The sequence below is a fragment of the Coregonus clupeaformis genome, unplaced genomic scaffold (assembly GCF_020615455.1).
Source record: "Coregonus clupeaformis isolate EN_2021a unplaced genomic scaffold, ASM2061545v1 scaf1138, whole genome shotgun sequence".
NCBI lineage: Eukaryota > Metazoa > Chordata > Actinopteri > Salmoniformes > Salmonidae > Coregonus > Coregonus clupeaformis.
In genome coordinates, this window is record NW_025534592.1 from 40,938 (window position 1) to 62,508 (window position 21,571).

The following is a 21,571-nucleotide window of genomic DNA, read 5'->3' on the forward strand; positions in this document are numbered from 1 at the left end:
TCTCAAGCTCTGTCAGGTTGGATGGGGAGCATTGCTGCACACCTATTTTCAGGTCTCTCCAGAGATGTTCGATCCGATTCAAGTCCGGGCTCCAGCTAGGCCACTCAAGGACATTCAGAGACTTGTCCCCAAGCCACTCCTGCGTTGTCTTGGCTGTGTGCTTAGGGTCGTTGTCCTGTTGGAAGGTGAACCTTTGCCCCAGTCTGAGGTCCTGAGCGCTCTGGAGCAGGTATTCATCAAGGATCTCTCTGTACTTTGCTCCGTTTATCTTTGCCTTGATCCTGACTAGTCTCCCAGTCCCTGCCGCTGAAAAACATCCCCACAGCATGATGCTGCCACCACCATGCTTCACCGTACGGATGGTGCCAAGTTCCCTCCAGACGTGACGCTTGGCATTCAGGCCAAAGAGTTCAATCTTGGTTTACTCTGACCAGAAAATCTTGTTTCTCATTGTCTGAGAGTCTTTAGGTGCCTTTTGGCAAACTCCAAGCGGGCTGTCATGTGCCTTTTACTGAGTGAGGAGTGGCTTCTGTCTGGCCACTATACCATAAAAGGCCTGATTAGTGGAGTGCTGCAGAGATGGTTGTCCTTCTGGAAGGTTCTCCTATCTCCACAGAGGAACTCTAGAGCTCTGTCAGAACGACCATCGGGTTCTTGGTCACCTCCCTGACCAAGGCCCTTCTCCCCCGATTGCTCAGTTTGGCCGGGCGGCCAGCTCTAGGAAGAGTCTTGGTGGTTCCAAACTTCTTCCATTTAAGAATGATGGAGGCTGCTGTGTTCTTGGGGACCTTCAATGCTGCAGAAATGTTTTGGTACCCTTCCCCAGATCTGTGTCTCGACACAATCCTGTCTCGGCGCTCTAGGGACAATTCGTTCGACCTCATGGCTTGGTTTTTGCTTTGACATGCACTGTCAACTGTGGGACCTTATATAGACAGGTGTGTACGCCTTTCCAAATCATGTCCAATCAATTGAATTACCACAGGTGGACTCCAATCAAGTTGTAGAAACATCAAGGATGGTCAATGGAAACAGGATGCACCCGATCTCAATTTCTAGTCTCATAGCAAAGGGTCTGTATACTTATGCAAATAAGGTATTTCTGTTTTTTATTTGTGATTATTTTGCAAAAAAAATCTAAAAACCTGTTTTCGCTTTGTCATTATGGGGTATTGTGTGTAGATTGCTGAGGAATTTGTTTTGTTTTAATCCATTTTAGAATAAGGCTGTAACGTAACAACGTGGAAAAAGTCAAGGGGTCTGAATACTTTCCGAAGGCATTGTATGCTGTAGTTTGCAAACACAGATGGGACAAACTCTTCCTAGGCTATAGTCTTTCAACAGTATTTGACTGGATGATCAGTTGGATCCCCACAGTCTACATTATTGTTCCCTGACTCAGAGACCCTTTATCCTCTCTCCTGCATGACCTCTAAGTCCCCCTTGCCAACAGTCCCTCCAGTCGTCTCCCAGTACGGCTGAGTGTCCTGATCTGCAGCTCTGATTGGGTTCTTCCCCGCTGTGGTGTGGAGAGGACTCCCCTTGTGTGGTTCCCAGCTCAAACACTTCCCCCTGCTGAGATAATCTCTATTAAACCATCTGCACTGTCATCTCCCTGCAGCTCTGGGATGGCCGCACCACAACAGAGCTGCAGCTACACTACAGCACCCTCGCTCTCTCTCGCTCTCCTCCAAAGTTAAACACACAAACATCTAAAGAAAGCTTCACTGGCTTTTCACCGTACAGACAGAGGCATGAAAAGAAACCCTTGGGTAAAATACGGTATCTATGTGTATTATCTGGGCTTATCTGTGTCTGTTATCTCTGTGTGTGAGTGAGTCTGACTAGTTCGAAGGAGTGGATCTAAACAGATGGTTGATGGTGGCCTCGTTTCATGGGGGGTGGCGCCCGCTGAGAGAATATTTCAATTCACTGGGCATCCACTCACTTCGAGTGGTCTAATAGACACACCCTTTAATATGCATTAAGACAAACAGGGAAAGAACGCAGTGTCAGCAGAACCTACTTTGATCTGATATACAGTATTGATTTCCCATCACTCTCCCAACCACAAGAAAAACATTCTCAACATAAAAACCAGCCATTTAAAATCACAGTTGGGTTATCCAACAGTATGTGTGGCCAGCTAGGGCTTTTTTTATGCAATAAAGTCAGAATGGTGTTGCAAATTGCAATTGAAAATCAAAAGGTAAACCTCGCCAGGGAGCAACAAGGGACACAGAGGTTTAATTGAGGTCTCAGGAAATCTCTCTGCTGGGGTTAAGCCAGTCCCCAGAAAGACCCCATTGTTGCACTTTCACAGCAAAACATAATCCTTACAATTAAAGCTGCGGTCCAATGTAAAGGGCAGGTCACCGGCTAAGATTGGTCAAGCACACAATGATGTGGTGGAAAGGTCCACCAATGACCTACAACCATACGCTTGGAAATGCGTGACTGAGGAAAAGCCCAATCTAGTTGGTGGGTTGTAAGATTTCTCTTAGTGTCTAAAGATAATGCATCTTAGTTTTAAGGGAGAGTGAAAACAGCCTGGGTACTGGACATGAGAATCAGCAGCAGATCAAATCTCACCCCATTGATCTCCGTAGCCCTTTACACTCGTACCCATATGCAGGTTGTAAATGGCAGATTTGGGCACTGATAAACGCCTAAATTGGAACGAGTGGCTGAAGAGTAACATGCTATATGTGACGTCAGAGCTCTGGCTCTGCGCGTCGCTGTATGGGTTTGACTGACAGCCGTTCTGAACTTACACACACACACACACACACCCCATTAAAATTAAGAGGACTATGTATTTGGAGGACTATGTATTTTGGAAGATGAGACGTTTGTTGATTATAATAAATACCGCTTTGATGTCATACTAGTGAGTACAAATGTGCACTTCACATTTCTATATATGATCAAACTCATGCATATGCAATATCAACGTTTATGACCACTATGTTTGATGTACAGTTACAAGATGACATGGCGTCATGAAGTGGGGTGTTCTGAACAGAATGAGCCCATTTCTGTCTATTGTGACGAAAAATGGCCACAGCACATGCACCTGAATGCACTCATAACTCCTCTCGATACGCACCAAAATGATGAACCGTTTCCCTGAATTTCATTGTGAAAGTCTAACACTGTAATATTGTATTTTATAACTTAGCTAGTCATGTTGGCAATATAACAAGCTTTCAAATGATGCACACCTGACCCTGATTACGATTTATAAATGGACAGTTTCTGGATTGCAAAAACAACATTAATTGTGTGATGGCGGGGATGCAGGATTGTGTTCCAAACAAAACAACTGCACGTGTGCTTGCTCTAGTTCCTCAATGACAGACAGGAGAGAGCAAAAAAGCACCTTATAGTTGAAGACTCTTCTTTGAGTAATAAAAGTGCATTGAAACTACTAAGAAACTGTGCACACTTTGGAGAGGTGTGGCCACTTGGAGACACCAGTTAGTCCTCTCACTCAAACACTTGGAATTATTTGTCTTATGTTGCACCTACTCCACACTTTCCAGGAACATTCTTATGTTACTGAATGTATCCAGAGTATTTTCAGATTTCGTTATCAACAAATGCGACAAAAGTACAATAAAAGTAAAATGAACATAGAATTCACAGTGTAATATTTGCATTCAGTCTTGTATCAGGTGAACTGTTGTGTCCTCACCTTTGATCTAATAATTTTCCCATAATCTCCAAACTGTTCCCTTTCAATTGCTACCATGGTTATGGATATGTTTTCCATATTTCTTCTGTCAGAAACATTTCAATTTAGCCCTATCCATTTAGGCCAATGCCAAAGATTGTAAAGGGTTAAGAGCTTTTGCAGACCGGGATGAGGAAAATGGCTGCCATGCTCCACAGCATGATACATAGCGTTTTGTGTGACCTGCATTGATCTAACCAAAGGTCAGAGCGAACCAAACAGGCCACCCACCGTGCAGCTTTTAGACTATCATTATGCTGTTATTAGTCCATCTAGCTATGACAAAAGCCTGTGTGTTTACAATCAATGTAGTCTGAGCTCCGTCTGAAAGGGACTAAGCAATGTGAAAGGAACTGACATACAGTACAGCCCAGCAGTTGTGTGAAAAGCTCCATTGAAGGTTTAAAGAACGATAAAAACTTTGATCACCTGGAATAGCTTTTTCATTTCAGTCACAAAGTCACTGAATGAACTGGTGTGACTTTTAGTTTCAAAAGAACTCACAAAGCTGGCCATTGACGATAAGTCAACCTGACAAATAGTCCACAAACCTCAGGGTAAGGTGTGAGGCTAACCTCCAGAATTGTGAATTCCATTTGGTGCAACCCATGAATATTGTTATGGAGTTTCACTCATGTCCTCTGCATGTATGTATGAGGTGCAAGGTTCATCCTAGGTGTAAGCACTACCTCTCAATCCTAGAGAGTGGTTTGACAGGCTTAGTGATGTGGGGGAATCGATAGTTACATATCGGAACATTATTTTGGACAATATTATATTGATCCTTTGACTCCAAGTATTGAGATATATATATATAAAACATTTTGTTGCTAGGTAGTGTTAGCTAGAGCTAGTCGGCTGTACCTGCATCAAAACTCTGGTATTTTTCATCCTACAGCTTGTTCTCCATCTTCTTTTTAAATAGTGAGGCAACGTGTTTTCAGCACTTATTTCCATGACTGATCAAAACTCATTTTCTAATGCTCGCTCGTCTCTCTGCAGCATTATCGAATTGCAATACATATCATATCGGCACCTAAGTATCATGATCATTTTGTGAGGTCCCTGGCAACTCCCAGCGTTAGACAGGCTGTGAAGACGGTAGCTTCTTCACAATTGTTCAGATAAGCTGAAGAAATCTATTGACAGCGATTATCATAATAGTCCCTCCTAAATAATAGACACGATCCTTGATTTCGTCAGTGTTTTTCCTCACCTCTCTCCCCTTCTCTGTGCTGATCCCCAGAGCCTTGTGGGTCTGCTACTGGAGCAGAACTACTTTTCTGAACAGGGACAGCTGTTCTGTAACCTACTAAAAATAACCCACGATCTGTTGTCCAAGCACAACAAACAATGCTGCAACCACTGTGGGGCAACTGTCTGAGGCAAAATGGCAAACGAAATGAGAGATCCACAAGCATAATGTGAGGTAGACTATATATACACACAAAGGTATGTGGACACCCCTTCAAATTAGTGGATTCGGCTATTTCAGCCACATGTATAAAATCGAGCAAACAGCCATACAATCTCCATGGAAAAACATTGGCAGTAAAATGGCCCATACTGAAGAGCTCAGTGACTTTCAAATGTGGCACCGTCATAGGATGCCACCTTTCCAACAAGTCAGTTCGTCAACTTTCTGCCCTGCTAGAGCTGCCCCGTTCAGCTGTAAGTGCTGTTATTGTGAAGTGAAAACGTCTAGGAGCAACAATGACTCAGCAGCAAAGTGGTAGGCCACACAAGCTCACAGAACAGGACCGCCGAGTGCAGAAGTGCGTAGCTCATGATTTTAGAATGAGATGTTCGACAAGCAGGTGTCCACATACCTTTGGTCATGTAGTGTATCTTGTTCTGATAAAGGGACTGGGACATTCAAATCGACCAATGAGATCTAGAATAAGACTAGCTCGTGGATCAGTTGATGAAAATTAGAACGGTCTGGCCAGGCAGACCACTGATCTGTGGGTGGCATCTATAAAAACCTGGTATGATGAGGAGGCCGGTGGTCAGAAACACACAACGCCCAGGGTTGTGACTTTCAGACCAACACAGTACAGGGCAGAGGGAAAAAAGCTCTCAAGCCTGTCTGTATGGACACCAGTTCATTCATGAGGGAGCAGAAGGCCCCCTGGAGAGACCACTCCATCTTCTGTCTGTCTGTCTGTGACATTAGCATGAGTTCTCTATATCATGCTCTCTCTCAAACAGCCACCCACGCAGGGATTACAGCTGTGCGCTGTTACTCCATAATCGGGCTTCCCTTTAATCTTTCCTCTCTTCCTTTTCAAAACCCTAAAAACGCTGTGGCTGGACTAATGTGTCTGACATCAATCCCACTCCCCCTGTGGCAGCCAGTGGTGCCCTGTACAGTACGGTGGCCTAGGCAGACCAAATACATTTACATTTTACATTTTAGTCATTTAGCAGACGCTCTTATTCAGAGCGACTCACAGTTAGTGAATACATATTTTTTTTTATACTGGCCCCCCGTGGGAATCGAACCCACAACCCTGGCGTTGCAAACGCCATGCTCTATCAACTGAGCTACATCCCTGCCGGCCATTCCCTCCCCTACCCTGGACGACGCTGGGCCAATTGTGTGCCGCCCATGAGTCTCCCGGTCGCGGCCGGCTGCGACAGAGCCTGGATATGCACCCAACTGAGGAATTATATGTTACATTAGTGCTTAGCACAAAACCACAACATACATATTCCACACACTATTGATTATTTAAGATTATTAAGTAAGGTACACAGAGCAGTTACCACAGTAAAATCCCTTAGGGGAAACAGATCATACCATAGCATGGGATTAGAGCCCCTTATCAATGACACCTATTGAACTGGGAGCTATAAATGCAGAGTCAAGGTACAAATGGAGGATTAGCTGACAATCTGTTGCCAGGAGAGACTACTTGATTTTGAGGTTGAGAAGACGTGATCGTGAGGAGAGAAATGTGGTTGATGAGGACAGGAGAGAATGGCCATTAACAGATAGAATGTAATGACCACTGAAACACAGAGAACCTCCTGAACATAGTTCAAAGACTAGCTTTGAGCAATTCCATTGGTATGCAACAACTGAGCAGCAACTAATGCTAACATAACATATTGAACGCAATGTGATTGCTAATGCCTCCACCCTCTTAGAGGATCAAAGCTAAGTCAAACTAATTGCATAACCGAAACAAAAAAGTAATTAGGAATTCTAATTATGGTTTGCTTTTTGTAATGCCTTTTTCAAACACTCAAAGAATGGAATGGCATAATATATGAATAGGCTCATTTGAATTCATTTACATTACATTTACATCATTTAGCAGACGCTCTTATCCAGAGCGACTTACAAATAGGTGCATTCACCTTATAGCCAGTGGGATAACCACTTTACAATGTTTTTTTTGTTTTTTTGGGGGGCAGAAGGATTACTTTATCCTATCCCAGGTATTCCTTGAAGAGGTGGGGTTTCAAATGTCTCCGGAAGGTGGTGAGTGACTCCGCTGTCCTGGCGTCGTGAGGGAGCTTGTTCCACCATTGGGGTGCCAGAGCAGCGAACAGTTTTGACTGGGCTGAGCGGGAACTATGCTTCCGCAGAGATAGGGGAGCCAGCAGCCCAGAGGTGCAGGCCAGAGGTGGATGAACGCAATTCTTTAGCTAAACCAAAACAAAATAATTAAGCATTTCCCAATGCCTTATTGTCAGCCTTTCTAACAACTGTTACAATGTTTTCCAAAGTCTGATTAAGCATATTATAATAGGAGTCAATACTAAAGCACCCTCTGACTCACTCAGTTCAAAAAGAGACTGGCAGTAGTGATAAAGCAGATCACTTAGCTTGGAGCTTGAAGCCTTCCAGTGAAATGATATGGATGTTCTAAAGAAAAGGAAAATACTGGGCTGCATAATGACTCCAGATGGCAAAGACTCTAGATGCTGAGGACATTGTGCCTAGATAGACCCATCATAAGGACGAAGGGCACCTTGGTCTTTGGGGTGGGGCAGGGACGTGTCAGAGGGCATACCAAGCAGGCAGAGGAGAGGTTATTCCATTGGGCAGGACAGAGCGGTGTATGGAGAGTAGCTGGGCTTAAAAGGAATAGTCAATCAATTATTTAAAGTGACCATGGGGAGTGGTGGGCAGTGGCTAAGGGGCCAGAGCGTTTTACCCTGGCACGTCAAAGACAAACAGGGGCTGAGGAGCAGGAAGACACTCCACTCCCTGTCTGCTAACAGAAGCTGATGAATGTTTTATCAAAGGCCAATTCTTTATTTAAGGAGGAGTCCACCACGGGAAGAAATCTAATAAGGGTTCGTGGAGAAGAAAATTGGGAGAAAAATACAACTAAGCCCCTAGAAGTCCAAATGCCTGTAAGCAGAAGAGACGAAAACTAATAACAGGAGACAACTTCTTCAAGAAACACCAGAGAACAGTTGACTTTCTGTCAGATTATGGTCGATTTTTTAAAACATATTACCAAGCAGACATCATCTCAACATCTACTGTAATAAGAAGCAATGAGTTAGATAAATGAACTGTCACGATCGTCGGATACAGAGGACCAAGGCGCAGCGTGGAAGGTGAACATATTTATTAAATAATGATTACACGAACAAAACAACAAATCGATACGTGACGTCCAAAGGTGCAAAACACAAACCTACACAGGAACAAGATCCCACAAACACTGTGGGAAAACTGGCTGCTTAAGTATGGTTCCCAATCAGAGACAACAAGCAACAGCTGATACACGTTGCCTCTGATTGAGAACCACACTGGCCAACATAGAACTACAAAACTAGAACGAAAAACAAATGAAAACTCACACCCTGGCTCAACATACTAGAGTCCCCAGAGCCAGGGCGTGACAGTACCCCCAAAGGCGCGGACTCCGGCCGCGCCAACCAAACACCACAGGGGAGGGACCGGGTGGGCACTCCGACTTGGCGGCGGATCCGGCTCGGGCATGATTCCCACTCCCTCTCCAACCCCCCAAAGTACCCCTGGTCCGGTCTGACCCTGCTGGCCGGAGCTGGACTGAACACCGGTGGAGCGGATTGCTCTAGCTCCGGCGTGGAGCAGCTGACCGGTGCCGACCAGGCACCGGTGGAACAGGCACGGGCTGTGCCGGACTGACGACGCACACCACTGGCTTGGTGTGGGGAGCAGGAACAGGCCGAACCTGGCTGACGATGCGCACCATAGGCTTGGTGCGTGGAGCAGGAACAGGCCGGGCCGGGCTGACGATGCGCACCATAGGCTTGGTGCGTGGAGCAGGAACAGGCCGGGCCGGGCTGACGACGCGCACCACAGGCTCGATGCGAGGAACAGGAACAGGCCGGACCGTACTGGGGACACACACCACTGGCCCTACGCAGGGATCAGGAACGGGCCGGACCGGACTGGTAACACACCCCAGTACCTCTCGCCGTGCCTCTACACTTTCCCTCTCCTCTGTGACCAGTGGCCCCCTTAACCTGGCGGCCTCCTCTGCAAACCCGCTGGACCGCTCTATCGCAGCCTCCTGCTACCCCGTCGTCCACGGCGTGAGCCCCCCCCTAAAAATGTTCTGGGGGTCTCTCCTCCCCGTGGGCCAGGCCCAGTCGAGGTTGATGTCCTTTAGCGATACCTCTGACGCTGGCTCCTGGACACGCTGCTTGGTCCAGTGTTGGTGGGATCTTCTGTCACGATCGTCGGATACAGAGGACCAAGGCGCAGCGTGGATGGTGAACATATTTATTAAATAATGATTACACTAACAAAACACCAAATCGATACGTGACGTCCAAAGGTGCAAAACACAAACCTACACAGGAACAAGATCCCACAAACACTGTGGGAAAACTGGCTGCTTAAGTATGGTTCCCAATCAGAGACAACAAGCAACAGCTGATACACGTTGCCTCTGATTGAGAACCACACTGGCCAACATAGAACTACAAAACTAGAACGAAAAACAAATGAAAACTCACACCCTGGCTCAACATACTAGAGTCCCCAGAGCCAGGGCGTGACTTGAACAGAGGTGAAATGTCCCTTCCCCTTTAAAACCTCTCACACTGTAAATAAAAGGAAATAACACAGGAGGAGATCAGCACATCGATCACTGTCGGCCGGCAAAGTTAAAGCAAAAGTGGAAATCGCAGGAGTTTCACATTCTTAAGACTTCAAGGGCACACACACTTGCTCTGGGCTGCGCGAGGGGAGGCGTCAGGGGAAGCGTGAGAGGGAGACCGAGCGGGAAGGGACTCTCTGGGCTGAGGCTGACACTAACGCAGACAGGGGTTGGCACATTGGGACTCAGTCACGATGGCAGGGGCTGCTGACAGAGAGAGGTGTGGTACACCATGAGTCCTCCAGGGGCCTTTGGGACGGGGGTAGAGGGACAGGGGTGAGGAACAGGGGTGCAGTATGTACTCACCAGAAACACCTTGTAGGCGTCTTTCCTGGTGACAGGGCCCCAGCACAAGTCAGTGTCGTTGTATTTCACACTGCCAGCACTGCATGAATGGTTACCACTACAGAGAGAACAGACACAGACTGGTGATCATTACAGATCCCTTCTTGATCAGATCAAATCAGTCCAAGAATGACATATGACAGGAAAGACTAGTTTATCATACTGCAAAAGAACATGAACCAATGATAAAAGATTCAACATGACAGGGCAGAATTACTCAAACTTTGCAGACTTGTCAGTTGCTACTGCCTCTGAGCGGTTAGATTATCAGTGAGGTCAGTTGCTACTGCCTCTGAGTGGTTAGATTATCAGTGAGGTCAGTTGCTACTGCCTCTGAGCGGTTAGATTATCAGTGAGGTCAGTTGCTACTGCCTCTGAGCTGTTAGATTATCAGCGAGGTCAGTTGCTACTGCCTCTGAGCGGTTAGATTATCAGTGAGGTCAGTTGCTACTGCCTCTGAGCGGTTAGATTATCAGTGAGGTCAGTTGCTACTGCCTCTGAGCCGTTAGATTATCAGTGAGGTCAGTTGCTACTGTCTCTAAACTGTTAGATTATCAGTAAGAAAAGCATTAGTAAAAGTTATATCACTGCACAATAGTTTAATGAGTTGAAGTGATGATCCGGTCTTCCTGGTAGAAAATGACATTATCATTCTGAGGCAATCACAAAACCCTTTCAGCTCCGGTCTGTGCCATATTGTCATTCCTTTTCAAGTGTCTGTTCCTCCTCACATTTTAGCTAGAAAGTTACCAACAGGCTTTTCGACCACGTTGAGTCAGAGAGTGACATAAACATATGTTTTTATGCTATTAGGGTGGTATTTCAACAGAACTTCCTCTAATGTGGTAAGTGGTTAAATTGTAATATTGCATTGAAATGTATTCACTCACCTTCACCTTTAAAAGCTAAGTATCTCTATAAATGTTTAAGGATCTCATCCTCACCACATTATGTTCATAAGATACCCCTATATGGCACTCCCAGAGCTCACTGAACCCTTAAAAAGTCTGTAAAGTCATTCGGACAAAATGGGAGAGCACTTTAGTTTTTTGGGCTGGGGTCTTTGGTTGAAATTGTACTTTTTGGTACACCATGAGAAAGTTAATAATCTTTCTTTCATAAAGCTACACCGAATTGAATTGTGATCCTGACGGCTATGGTGGTCTCACTAGGACAATAGCTTCTCTAGAGAAGAGCCTCCCTTAGATCTGCAGGCTAAGTCATACTGTCTGAGACTGGAACAATATGGAATATGTGATGTTCACCCAGCCCACCGGGCCAGTGGAGGGGACTTGTAATAAAAACCTGTCTGGGAGCCAGTCAACAAAAAACAAATGCTTTTACTGAGACAGAAGGTGAGGAACAGCCAAAGTGCAGGGACAAAAATGGAACTGAGAGGGATATGCTTTGTCCTGCCAAAAGTAAATGCTCCAAGTACTTAGGAGAGCGAGCTGCTCCCACAGTAGTCATAACGTTGCTTGAAATAATACCCCCAAATAAGAAATCCATGAATGTAATGAATAGGAATGAATCAGCAGCGGGCTGGCTGGCCGGTCTTACCAGGCTACTTCCATTAGTGATATGGGTACAGCAGCAGCATAGATAGCCAGGTCTCCATACAGGTAGACTACCATGCAGATGTAGAACATGTTGACACCAACTGAAAGACAAAACCAAAGGGGTAAGATTAGAAGATTATACCTGGATCTATACATAAACATCATACATTTAAATTATATATTTATAGTGTATATGATTGTGTTATCAATTCATCATATCTCTGAGAGAATCTGCCTCCCCACATGCAGGGATAGCTTAGCTAACACATTCCTCATCTTTAACAGCCGTCAGATGCCTGATTGTGATATATGGTCAATGCAACTGGTGTCAAACTTCAACAGCTAAACGTGCAGTCTCCATCAGAGGCAATCTCCTCCGTCTCTACACCTCCACTCCTCCCTCCATCCCCCGCTTCTCCCTCCGGGATGGCAGCCACAACTGCAGCAGCACATTTCTCCGCTCCTCCGGAAGAATATTAATCACACTAATTAAGAAACAAATCACTTCATGATGAAAATTGTCCTCGTTACACCCCCCCCCCACCCCCCACCCCCCACACACACACTTCCGGCTCACTCTACTGGCCCATCCAAGCTGGCGCACTGAGCGGAGATTGAGAGCTTTCAACAACGGGAGACCGTTAGCCATGTTGTGCCAGGCATCCATCATACACTGGAGTTCTCATGTGGGAGGCTCCTGCGTCCTACTGGCCCTGGCAACCAATTCATTACCAATTCATACTGACAGGGAAATTAGAGTATGGAGTCCATTAAAAATAAATAAAAAGTGAGGGGTTTATAGTTTTACAGGGCTAAATTGATTCATCTGATCTGAGAGTAAAGAGGTGAGTGGCAAACTTCTGCTGCCCATCACACAGCCGAGCTGAGAGAAACTAGAAGAGGGATATTGAAGAGGACTAGCTGGATAAGCCCAGGTCCAGACTCCAGCACGTAGTTGTAAACAGTTATCACCTGTTTTATGGCAGGGTTGGATGGACACTTACAGTAGACTACATTATGATATGAAGCTACATTACAGTTGCTACAGTAAGTTGCTGCAGCCATGTAGGAGTTAGATGGGGAGTCTAACAGCAGGTAAATTCTGTGGGAAAGGGCGATGACAGCAAACATTTTCCTAGCTAGCTAAAGTACTGTGGGAGAGGGAACCAAAGGGCACTTTGGTAGCCAGGTTGTGTTTATTCTCTTCCAGGGCCATCATGGCCATCTGATGCAGGTCATAAAACACAGGCTGGGGAAAATAAACACTGATAACTCAAGAAGACGCCAGTGTGTGTGTGTGATTACACTATACTGGACCTATCTGTGTTGATCTGCACACTGATTACAGTATGAAAGTATAACTCACAGGTTGGTAAGTAATATCATAGCCTCTAATTTAACAGAAAGTTGTCTGAGTGTGTGTGTGTTGGGGGGGGGTGCTTGATTCTCTCTGCATCAATTCAACACATTCTCTCTGCATCAATTCAACACATTCCATTTTCACTTCAAACATTTCCACCTCCTCTCCCACGCAACCCCACTTTCACAGAGGTTAGCGCACTGTACACTACTCTCTACCATTCCTGCATGTCTCCATCTGGCCCTATGGAAAGCAAAGCAAGCCTGTTAGAGCTTTTGCCTCAGATAGGGGGAATCAGGGCTGCCTGTGCTGCCCGTCAGTGAGCGATAGCTGGTTGAGGACCCAGCATGACCAAGAGGATGCTGCCCTGCCAGGCTCTGTCACTAATACCTCCCCATTACCCACGGCCACAGGCTCACACACTGCTGCTGCAAATGGCTCTTCACCTAGAAGCTCCAGTCAGTCCCCCAGCGGCATGTCACTATCCATCACCCCACTGTTGCAGACTGACAGATGCCCTGATAGCCTCTCTAGCTGGCGGAAGGAGGGGATGTTAGGAAGTTGCTTCCTTCCAACATCCACAGCTATTTTGTTGAATGCCAACCATGCTGGAAGCCACAGCTGTATTGGGCTCCGCTCTGCTATCATGGAGCTTAATCAGGCAGGAATGTGACTGCTAGAAGCAGAGAGCTAAAGGCGGTTTGTTGGATGCAACAGAAATTACTTTCCTTAGGTGTGATTCTGAAACCCAAATTGGGCTTTTATTGAGTGAGATGTACTCTTTGGGCTAAAACTTGGGATATTGATCTGGATCTGGGTAATCATAGAGTTGAGCAGTAATAGCAGCAGGCCCTCTGAAAAGGAAAGTACATCCTTTATGTTCATATACAAAAGAGACATGAAAACTATTTTAGTTAATGCTTATGTAATTGGGGTGGTGGGGGCTGACATAAACATGTCCATTTATCTTCTTAGTGGCAGCGCTGCTCCCCATTTTCCTTTTGTCAGTGCCCCTTGTATAGCGTACAAGTATGACATTTAAGAAAAGTAATTCAAGTATTAAAAATGTATGCATCTGTGTTTGGTACTCATTAAAGCTGGGGTCTGTAATAAAGGAGACTGGATTAGTATTCCTCTCCATGGTCTCTATAAGTCAAGGGTATAGGGTGGTGCATGTTAAAGAGCCTGTACCTTCTCCCTCTGTTTGCACATCATCCATACCTAGAGGGACGATGGGCTGAGATGGGTGCAGGAGCACACGGACCAGCCTCTGTTGTTCGTCCCCCTTGATATTAGCCAAAGTCGTCTTCTAATCAACTTGCAAATCGTGGACGGGGAAGGTTACAGTAACACTGCACTCTCTCTCCTCGCTGCGGCGCTGATAAACCAGCCCCCATCAAAATTCCTGTCAGTTCCAGCAGGGCCGATACCCATGGCCTTATTCCAAGCTTACTCTGCTGCCGCTGCTGCTGCGATGATCATTTTAGCTCAGGAGGAAGTCGAATGCCCTTTCATAGTGCTTCTTGAACCGCCAGGAGAGACGCTTTTTTAATTACATGAAGTGGGAAGGAGAAGAAAAAAAACATTGAAAAAAGTATTCCCCACACATCCACGCTGAATGGACTGAGCCACTTATTGTAGGAGTAGAGCTAACACGTTTTCAAAAATCAACTGGCATCACCAAAATAAAGAAAATTACAGCCCTGGTGTGTCTCAGGGAAAATAAAGAAAATTACAGCCCTGGTGTGTCTGAGGGGAATCTTAAACTGTGAACACAGCTCTCCATAGTGTTGTGGAGAGGCTGTGTGCATCTGTGCAGCATGTGAAAAAGTGCCTTTCCTGCCAGTGATGCCCAGCGCGGTCGAACAGTCCCATCATTAACCAGAACCATCCCGAGGCAGTCAGGATTCAAGTGGCCAGCTGATTGGCTCTGTGAGCTGCCCTTCCCCACCGCAGGCCTCAGCCCTTGACTCACACAACCAAACTGGCCTCAACCCTGACCTGCACTCACACCACCACACTGGCCCATTAACCCCAACAACACATTCATCACTGTTGGACTCCACTATCCAATCCCTGAAGAAAAAAACATCAAAATAGATTTTGTTTTAATATCTGACAGCTTTACCTCACCAGTAAAACTCCCTGATCAGTCACACCACTAACCTTATATTACCTCCCAGCAGTAATTACACAAAGAAGAGTTCATATAAACTGATCTGGGAAAAGAGACAAACAAGACTTCCATTATGCTGGAGCGCCATTAAGCTGAGACAAAGAGCTGCATCTCTCACTCCTCTCTCATGCGCGCTGGGCCCAGTACCCATCTAATTCATTTCTGATTACAGTCACTGGGCAGCACTCCCACATCACACAGAGAGATAGGGGGGACTCTTATCTCTGCCAACGATCGATACTTCCTCGTGGCGCCTCACCCTCACCTGCAGTCGAGGACAACACACCACACACACAGGGCGAGGTCATCACCAAAGAGTATTTTAACACATCAACTTTAATTGAGCAACGGAGCCGAGAGACACAGGGAAGAAGAGACTGCAGCCGGAGTGTTCCACAAGGGAACAACACGCTGCTTCTCTAACAGCATGTTGCATGCCTGCCTGGCTTTGTGTGAGTCAATGCATCATTTTGTGTGTGTGAGTGTGCCAAGTGCACCACCTAGTGGCCAGAGCCGGATCACAACACAGGAAGAGATCTGCACACAATGGAGCGGAGCAGAACGGTTTGACCTTTTTCTGGTCTTTTTTTCCTCAGATGACAAAAGCGATGCTGTTGAAGTATTGGCGCTGCAGGTACGTATGCTGCAGATTGTTGAGTCACCTCCCTGGTTAATACTACTTGAGAAACAGGCTGGCCTGCCAGCAGAGGAGGAGAGGGTGGGGAGGTGGAGGGGGGGCAGTGAGCGGGCCCAGCACAGCGAGGAGTGTCTACTCTGACGTAGGTGAGAAATGTAAAGCAGCAAGGTTGTTCTGTTTCTGGTTCAAGGTGAACATGATTCTGCTTTCAATTAGCTCATCACTCAGGCTGCTGAGGCTTTAACATGGTGCAGCTTGCTAGAGGCCCACACACACACACAGCTGGGGAGATTAAAACAGCAGCAGTGTGATGGCCTGGGAAATTCAACCAAAGGCAATTTAGCCATATACACTGAGTGTACCAAATATTAGGAACACCTGCTGTTTCCATGACATAGACTGACCAGGTGAAAGCTATGATCCCTTATTGATGTCACCTGTTCAATCCACTTCAACCAGTGTAGATGTTAAAGTTAAAGAAGGATTTTTAAGCCTTGAGACAATTGAGACATGGATTGTGTATATGTGCCATTCAGAGGGTGAATGGGCAAGACAAAATATTTAAGTGCCTTTGAACGGGGTATGGTAGTAGGTGCCAGGCGCACCGGTTTGTATCAAGAACTGCAATGCTTCTGGGTTTTTCACGCTCAACAGTTGCCCGTGTGTATCAAGCACGGTCCACCACCCAAAGGACATCCAGCCAACAACAGGCAAGTGGTCGAAAACGGGTCATTGATGAAAGAGGACAGAGGAGGCTGACACAAATTGTGCAGAGCAACAGATGGGCTACAGCTAGTCAACTGACAGTCCAGTACAACATTGGTGCCCAAAGACCCATAAAAGAATGCACAACTCGTCGTACCTTGACACGAATGGGGTATGGCAGCCGACAACCTTACAGAGTTCCACTTCTTTCAGCAAAAAACTAGAAACTGCGGTTGCATTGGGCTAAGGAACAAAAACACTGGATACTGCAAAAACATTGTCTGGTCTGAAGAACCCCGGTTCTTGCTGATGGGAGGACTAGGGAATGGAGAAAAACACGAGTACATGCATCCATCATGCCGCGTGTCAACATTGCAGGCTGGTGGTGGTAGTGTAATGGTGTGGGTTGTGTTTTCATGGCACACATTGGGCCCCTTGATAAAAATGAAGCAACATTTGAATGACACAGGATATCTGAACATTATTGCCAATCAGGTGCATACCTTCATGGCAGCAGTGTATCCAGCTGCAAATTGATCAGGATAATACCCAATGGCACAAGACTAGGATTGTCCAGGAATGGTTCCACGAACATGACAGTGAATTCAGCTTACTGCAGTGGCCTACCCAGTCACCAGATCTCAATCCAATTGAGCATCTGTGGGATGAGATGGAATGAGACATTGGAGTCAACATGGGCCAGCATCCCTGTGGAACGCTTTGGCACCTTGTAGAGCAAAAGTGGGTGCAACTCATTATTAGGAAGGTGTTTCTATTGTTTTGTACACTCAGCATACAATTACACCCCATTAGAGAGCTAACAGCCTCACTTTTGGAATCTAACAATGAATGGGTTAATACAATTTAAAATAAACAAAAAAAGATTCCCATTTAAAGGTTGAGAAACTGTCCCCAAATTCTCCCACACAACCTTCAAGACTCCTCCATAGTTGTTACACAAGGGGGACAGGTTTTACCATACCCTGCACACAGTGGTATCAGCAGCACTTAATTCAATAATGGAGTGTGGGTTCATCATATCCTCTCACTCAAAGTACTGAATGAGGATGGGCTTTTACCTTTGTTGAAGAACATGGAGGCCATTTGACCCATCTCAACCCTCTCCACAATGTCGAAGTGATCAACGTGTCCTCCTGTTCGCTCTGTGATAATGCATAGACATGAGAACGCAGTGGTGAGTCATTCCAATCGGAGTGATTCTGATGTCATTCCTTCTATAAAACATTGCCATTAACCAATGACATATGGAGGATACATACAATTTATGATTGATCTGATCATGTCATCATCAGCATATGTTTAAGAATTGAGACCTTCAAAAAGCAGGGACACGAAAGGTAGAATTACGAATCCTCCACAAGACTCAATGTTTTCACAGATACACGACATGGCCAGAAGTATGTGGACACCCCTTCAAATGAGTGGATTCTGCTATTTCAGCCACACTCGTTGCTAACAGGTGTATAGAATCGAGCACACAGCCATGCAATCATCATTGACAAACATTGGCAGTAGAACGGCCCGTACTGAAGAGCTCAGTACGGGCCATTCTCAACGTGGCACTGTCATAGGATGCCACCTTTCCAACAAGTCAGTTCGTCAAAGTTCTGCCCTTCTAGAGCTGCCCGGTCAACTGTAAGTGCTGTAATTGTGAAGTGGAAACGTCTAGGAGCAACAACGACTCAGCCGTGGAGTGGTAGGTCAAACAAGATCACAGAACGGGACCGCCGAGTGCTGAAGCATGTAGCGTGTAAAAATCGTCTGTCCTCGGTTGTAACACTCACTACCGAGTTACAAACTGCCTCTGGAAGCAACGTCAGCACAATAACTATTCGTCGGGAGCTTCATGAAATGGGTTTCCATGGTCGAGCAGCCAAACATCACCATGCACCGGCTGGAGTGGTGTAAAGCTGCCGACATTGGACTCTGGAGCAGTAGAAACGCATTCTCTGGAGTGATGAATCACGCTTCACCATCTGGCAGTCCGACGGACGAATCTGGGTTTGGCGGATGCCAGGAGAATGCTACCTGCTCAAATGCATAGTGCCAGGAGAAATAATGGTCTGGGGCTGTTTTTCATGATTTGGGCTAGGCCCCTTAGTTCCAGTGAAGGCATATATTGACACTACAGCATACAATGAAATTCTAGACGATTCTGCGCTTCCAACTTTGTGGCAACAGTTTGGGGAAGGCCCTTTCCTGTTTCAGCATGACAATGCCCCCGTACACAAAGCGAGGTCCAAACAGAAATGGTTTGTCGAGATCGGTGTGGAAGAACTTGACTGGCCTGCACAGAGCCCTGACCTCACCACCATCGAACACCTTTGAGATTAATTGGAATGACTGCGAGTCAGGCCTAATCGCCCAACATCCGTGCCCGACCTCACTAATGCTTGTGGCTGAATGGCAGCAAGTCCCCGCAGCAATGTTCCAACATCTAGTGCAGGGTTCTTCAATTCCGGTCCTGGAGGGCCGAAACACTTCTGTTTTTTATTTCTATTAGTTAATTAGCCCCTGATTAGAAGGAGAGGATGAAAAACAGAGGTGTTTTGGCCCTCCAGGACCGGAATTGAAGAACCCTGATCTAGTGCAAAACCTTCCCAGAAGAGTGGAGGCTGTTATAGCAGTAAAGGAGGGACCAACTCCATATTAATGCCCATGATTTTGGAATGAGATGTTCGACGAGCAGGTGTCCACATACTTTTGACCACGTAGTGTACCTTATTTTCAACACATTTTTAACACGTCCTTAGTAGGGTGCATCTGTCTTTAGGAGGGATGAGTGGAACACTATACTCACGGACTGACAAAATGGGCCTCGTCTCTGGCTCTGATCGTCCCCGGACGAGAACATCATCATCCGAATAATCAGAGGTGGAGTCGCTGTCTTGGACCTGAAGATGATCGAAAGAGGATAAGCAGCCTGCCTCCACCCAACACTGACTTCACTCCTAATCTACAAGTCCTATTGCTCAGTGCCAACAAGTCAGTTTGCAACCTATTAACACCGTGTTTTATTTGCTGTACATGCGAAGTGGAGGGGAGCAGCATCTGGAAATTGTCTGGAACAGCTGGGATATGCTGGGGAGGATGAGGGAGCTTTCCCTCTCATATACAATAGATATGAGCGCCTATCTGACGCCCTCCCATCACTCTTCATCTACCAAATTCACTACAGATTTATATTAATTAATGCTAAATTACAACCGACATTGAGGATGTCATTATCAGTTGAATTAACAAGAGCAGCTACAGCTGCTCTTGTGGGGGAGACTAAGAAGTGGGTGGCTCACTGGAAGAGGATATGCCAGCAACAGAAACAAAGCATCTAACATCAAAGTGACAGATGTGGCCATGGCTGAGTCAAAAGAGCAGATCTATCCTATTTCTCCCTGACACATCCGAGAGATGCACAATCCACCCCATTTCAAACTAATACACTTTTATGGGACTTTCTCAGAAAATATTGCCCAGTAAAGAAACGGCTGAATATGTGCTTTGTTAGAGCGGAGAGAAATAAAGAATGTTCAAGGGTAAACATTCCCACTATGTGCCTCCCTTCTTCCCATTATGTGGGAGGAAATGTTGGAGGAAGGCTAAGTGAGCTATGAATCAAGGCCATGGGGTTTGGGGCTCTGTCAAAGCCAGACTCATTGTCCTTACACTCATAACTCCTCCAGTGGAAACCTTGGGCATTAGGCAAAATGACTTGCCACTTTTCTGCAAAAAAGAAAATGAACTCCACCAGTTGCATCAATCTCTGCACGAGATGACGTTTCACTTAGTATTTAAAATGACTAGAGTAACAATGATTAAAAACTAAATTGTCCCCCCAGTGAGTTAGTAGAGGACACTAAGTGAGTTAGTAGAGGACACATTTGTGGTAGTGGCAAGCGCTCCTTTCCCCATATTATTCTTTAATGCTCTATTGAGCGCCTTGAGGTTATTCTTCCTGTAAGGTGTTGAGGTTGAAGGGGTAGTGTCCTCTAAAGAATCTGGCCTTCACTTGATGGGTGGGGATCACTGGAAAAGACAGTATGTATGAGTGTCGACTATCACTCTTCCTCCTGTTGGTTCTTTATATCTGCTAACTCACCTCTTCCTGCTCCCTCCTCTTCCAGCGCAGCTGAGCGTTGGCCGCTGCCATGGCCTCGATCACAAACGTAGTGGTCATGTAACTGATGAAAATCAGACAGAAAAATATATTCAGATCACAGATATGATGACAGAAACTAGCCCTGTAGAGTCTAAACATATTCCATACTGAGCATAACAATTTTTGGAAAATGTACAAGTGTATGGTCCTCTGTAGCTCACTTGGTAGAGCATGGCGCTTGTAACGCCAGGGTAGTGGGTTTGATCCCCGGGACCACCCATACGTAAAAATGTATGCACACATGACTGTAAGTCGCTTTGGATAAAAGCGTCTGCTAAATGGCTATTTTATTTTATTTTCAACAACTGTCTTAGAATATCACTGTGTTGCATTTGTTGTAGTCTGTGACCTTGCCTAACTGCACACTATCCTTGGTGATAAAATAGGATCTCAACCATCTAAAAACAAAGCAATTAAAAAACATGAAACTGTTAAAGGCACAGAGCATGTTTAAATCCGCATCACAAAGCTCATGTACTAGCCACTGATCTGCATCCCTCCATGTGTCCACGGACTCCCATCTCTCACCATACACTACCTGAATGAAACACATCCTGCATCATAAACTGCCTCCTGCTGCCTGACACACTGCATCAACTCATCTGCAACTCATCCTGCTCTGATTGTTCCCTGCTAGATTACTGACACGCCTCAGCGGTGGCATCCCATTTGATAGGGAGGGCAATAACTCTCCACTTAGGTGGCTGGGAGGACCTTAGGTGTGGACGATAAGGATTAAATATGGTAAATTACTCTTGCG

The 21,571-nt window shown here is 45.9% G+C and overlaps 1 protein-coding gene across 3 annotated transcripts in view; it reads right to left on the reverse strand.

Annotated features, from left to right (window-relative positions):
- LOC121585164 (transmembrane protein 104) overlaps positions 1 to 21,571 on the reverse strand; it is a 52,529-nt gene that overhangs the window by 24,580 nt on the left and 6,378 nt on the right. Inside the window, exons 4-9 of one of the 3 annotated variants that reach the window (XM_045217601.1) lie at positions 20,752 to 20,833; positions 19,456 to 19,549; positions 17,714 to 17,797; positions 11,758 to 11,857; positions 10,159 to 10,255; positions 9,680 to 10,059 (exon numbers count right to left, since the gene is read on the reverse strand). In XM_045217601.1, the coding sequence (XP_045073536.1) occupies positions 10,042 to 10,059; positions 10,159 to 10,255; positions 11,758 to 11,857; positions 17,714 to 17,797; positions 19,456 to 19,549; positions 20,752 to 20,833 (475 nt within the window). In that variant the 3' untranslated portion in view covers positions 9,680 to 10,041. Of the gene's footprint in view, positions 1 to 9,679; positions 10,060 to 10,158; positions 10,256 to 11,757; positions 11,858 to 17,713; positions 17,798 to 19,455; positions 19,550 to 20,751; positions 20,834 to 21,571 lie in introns of those variants that run through there. The other 2 variants (XM_045217602.1, XM_045217600.1) reach the window with 2 other exon arrangements.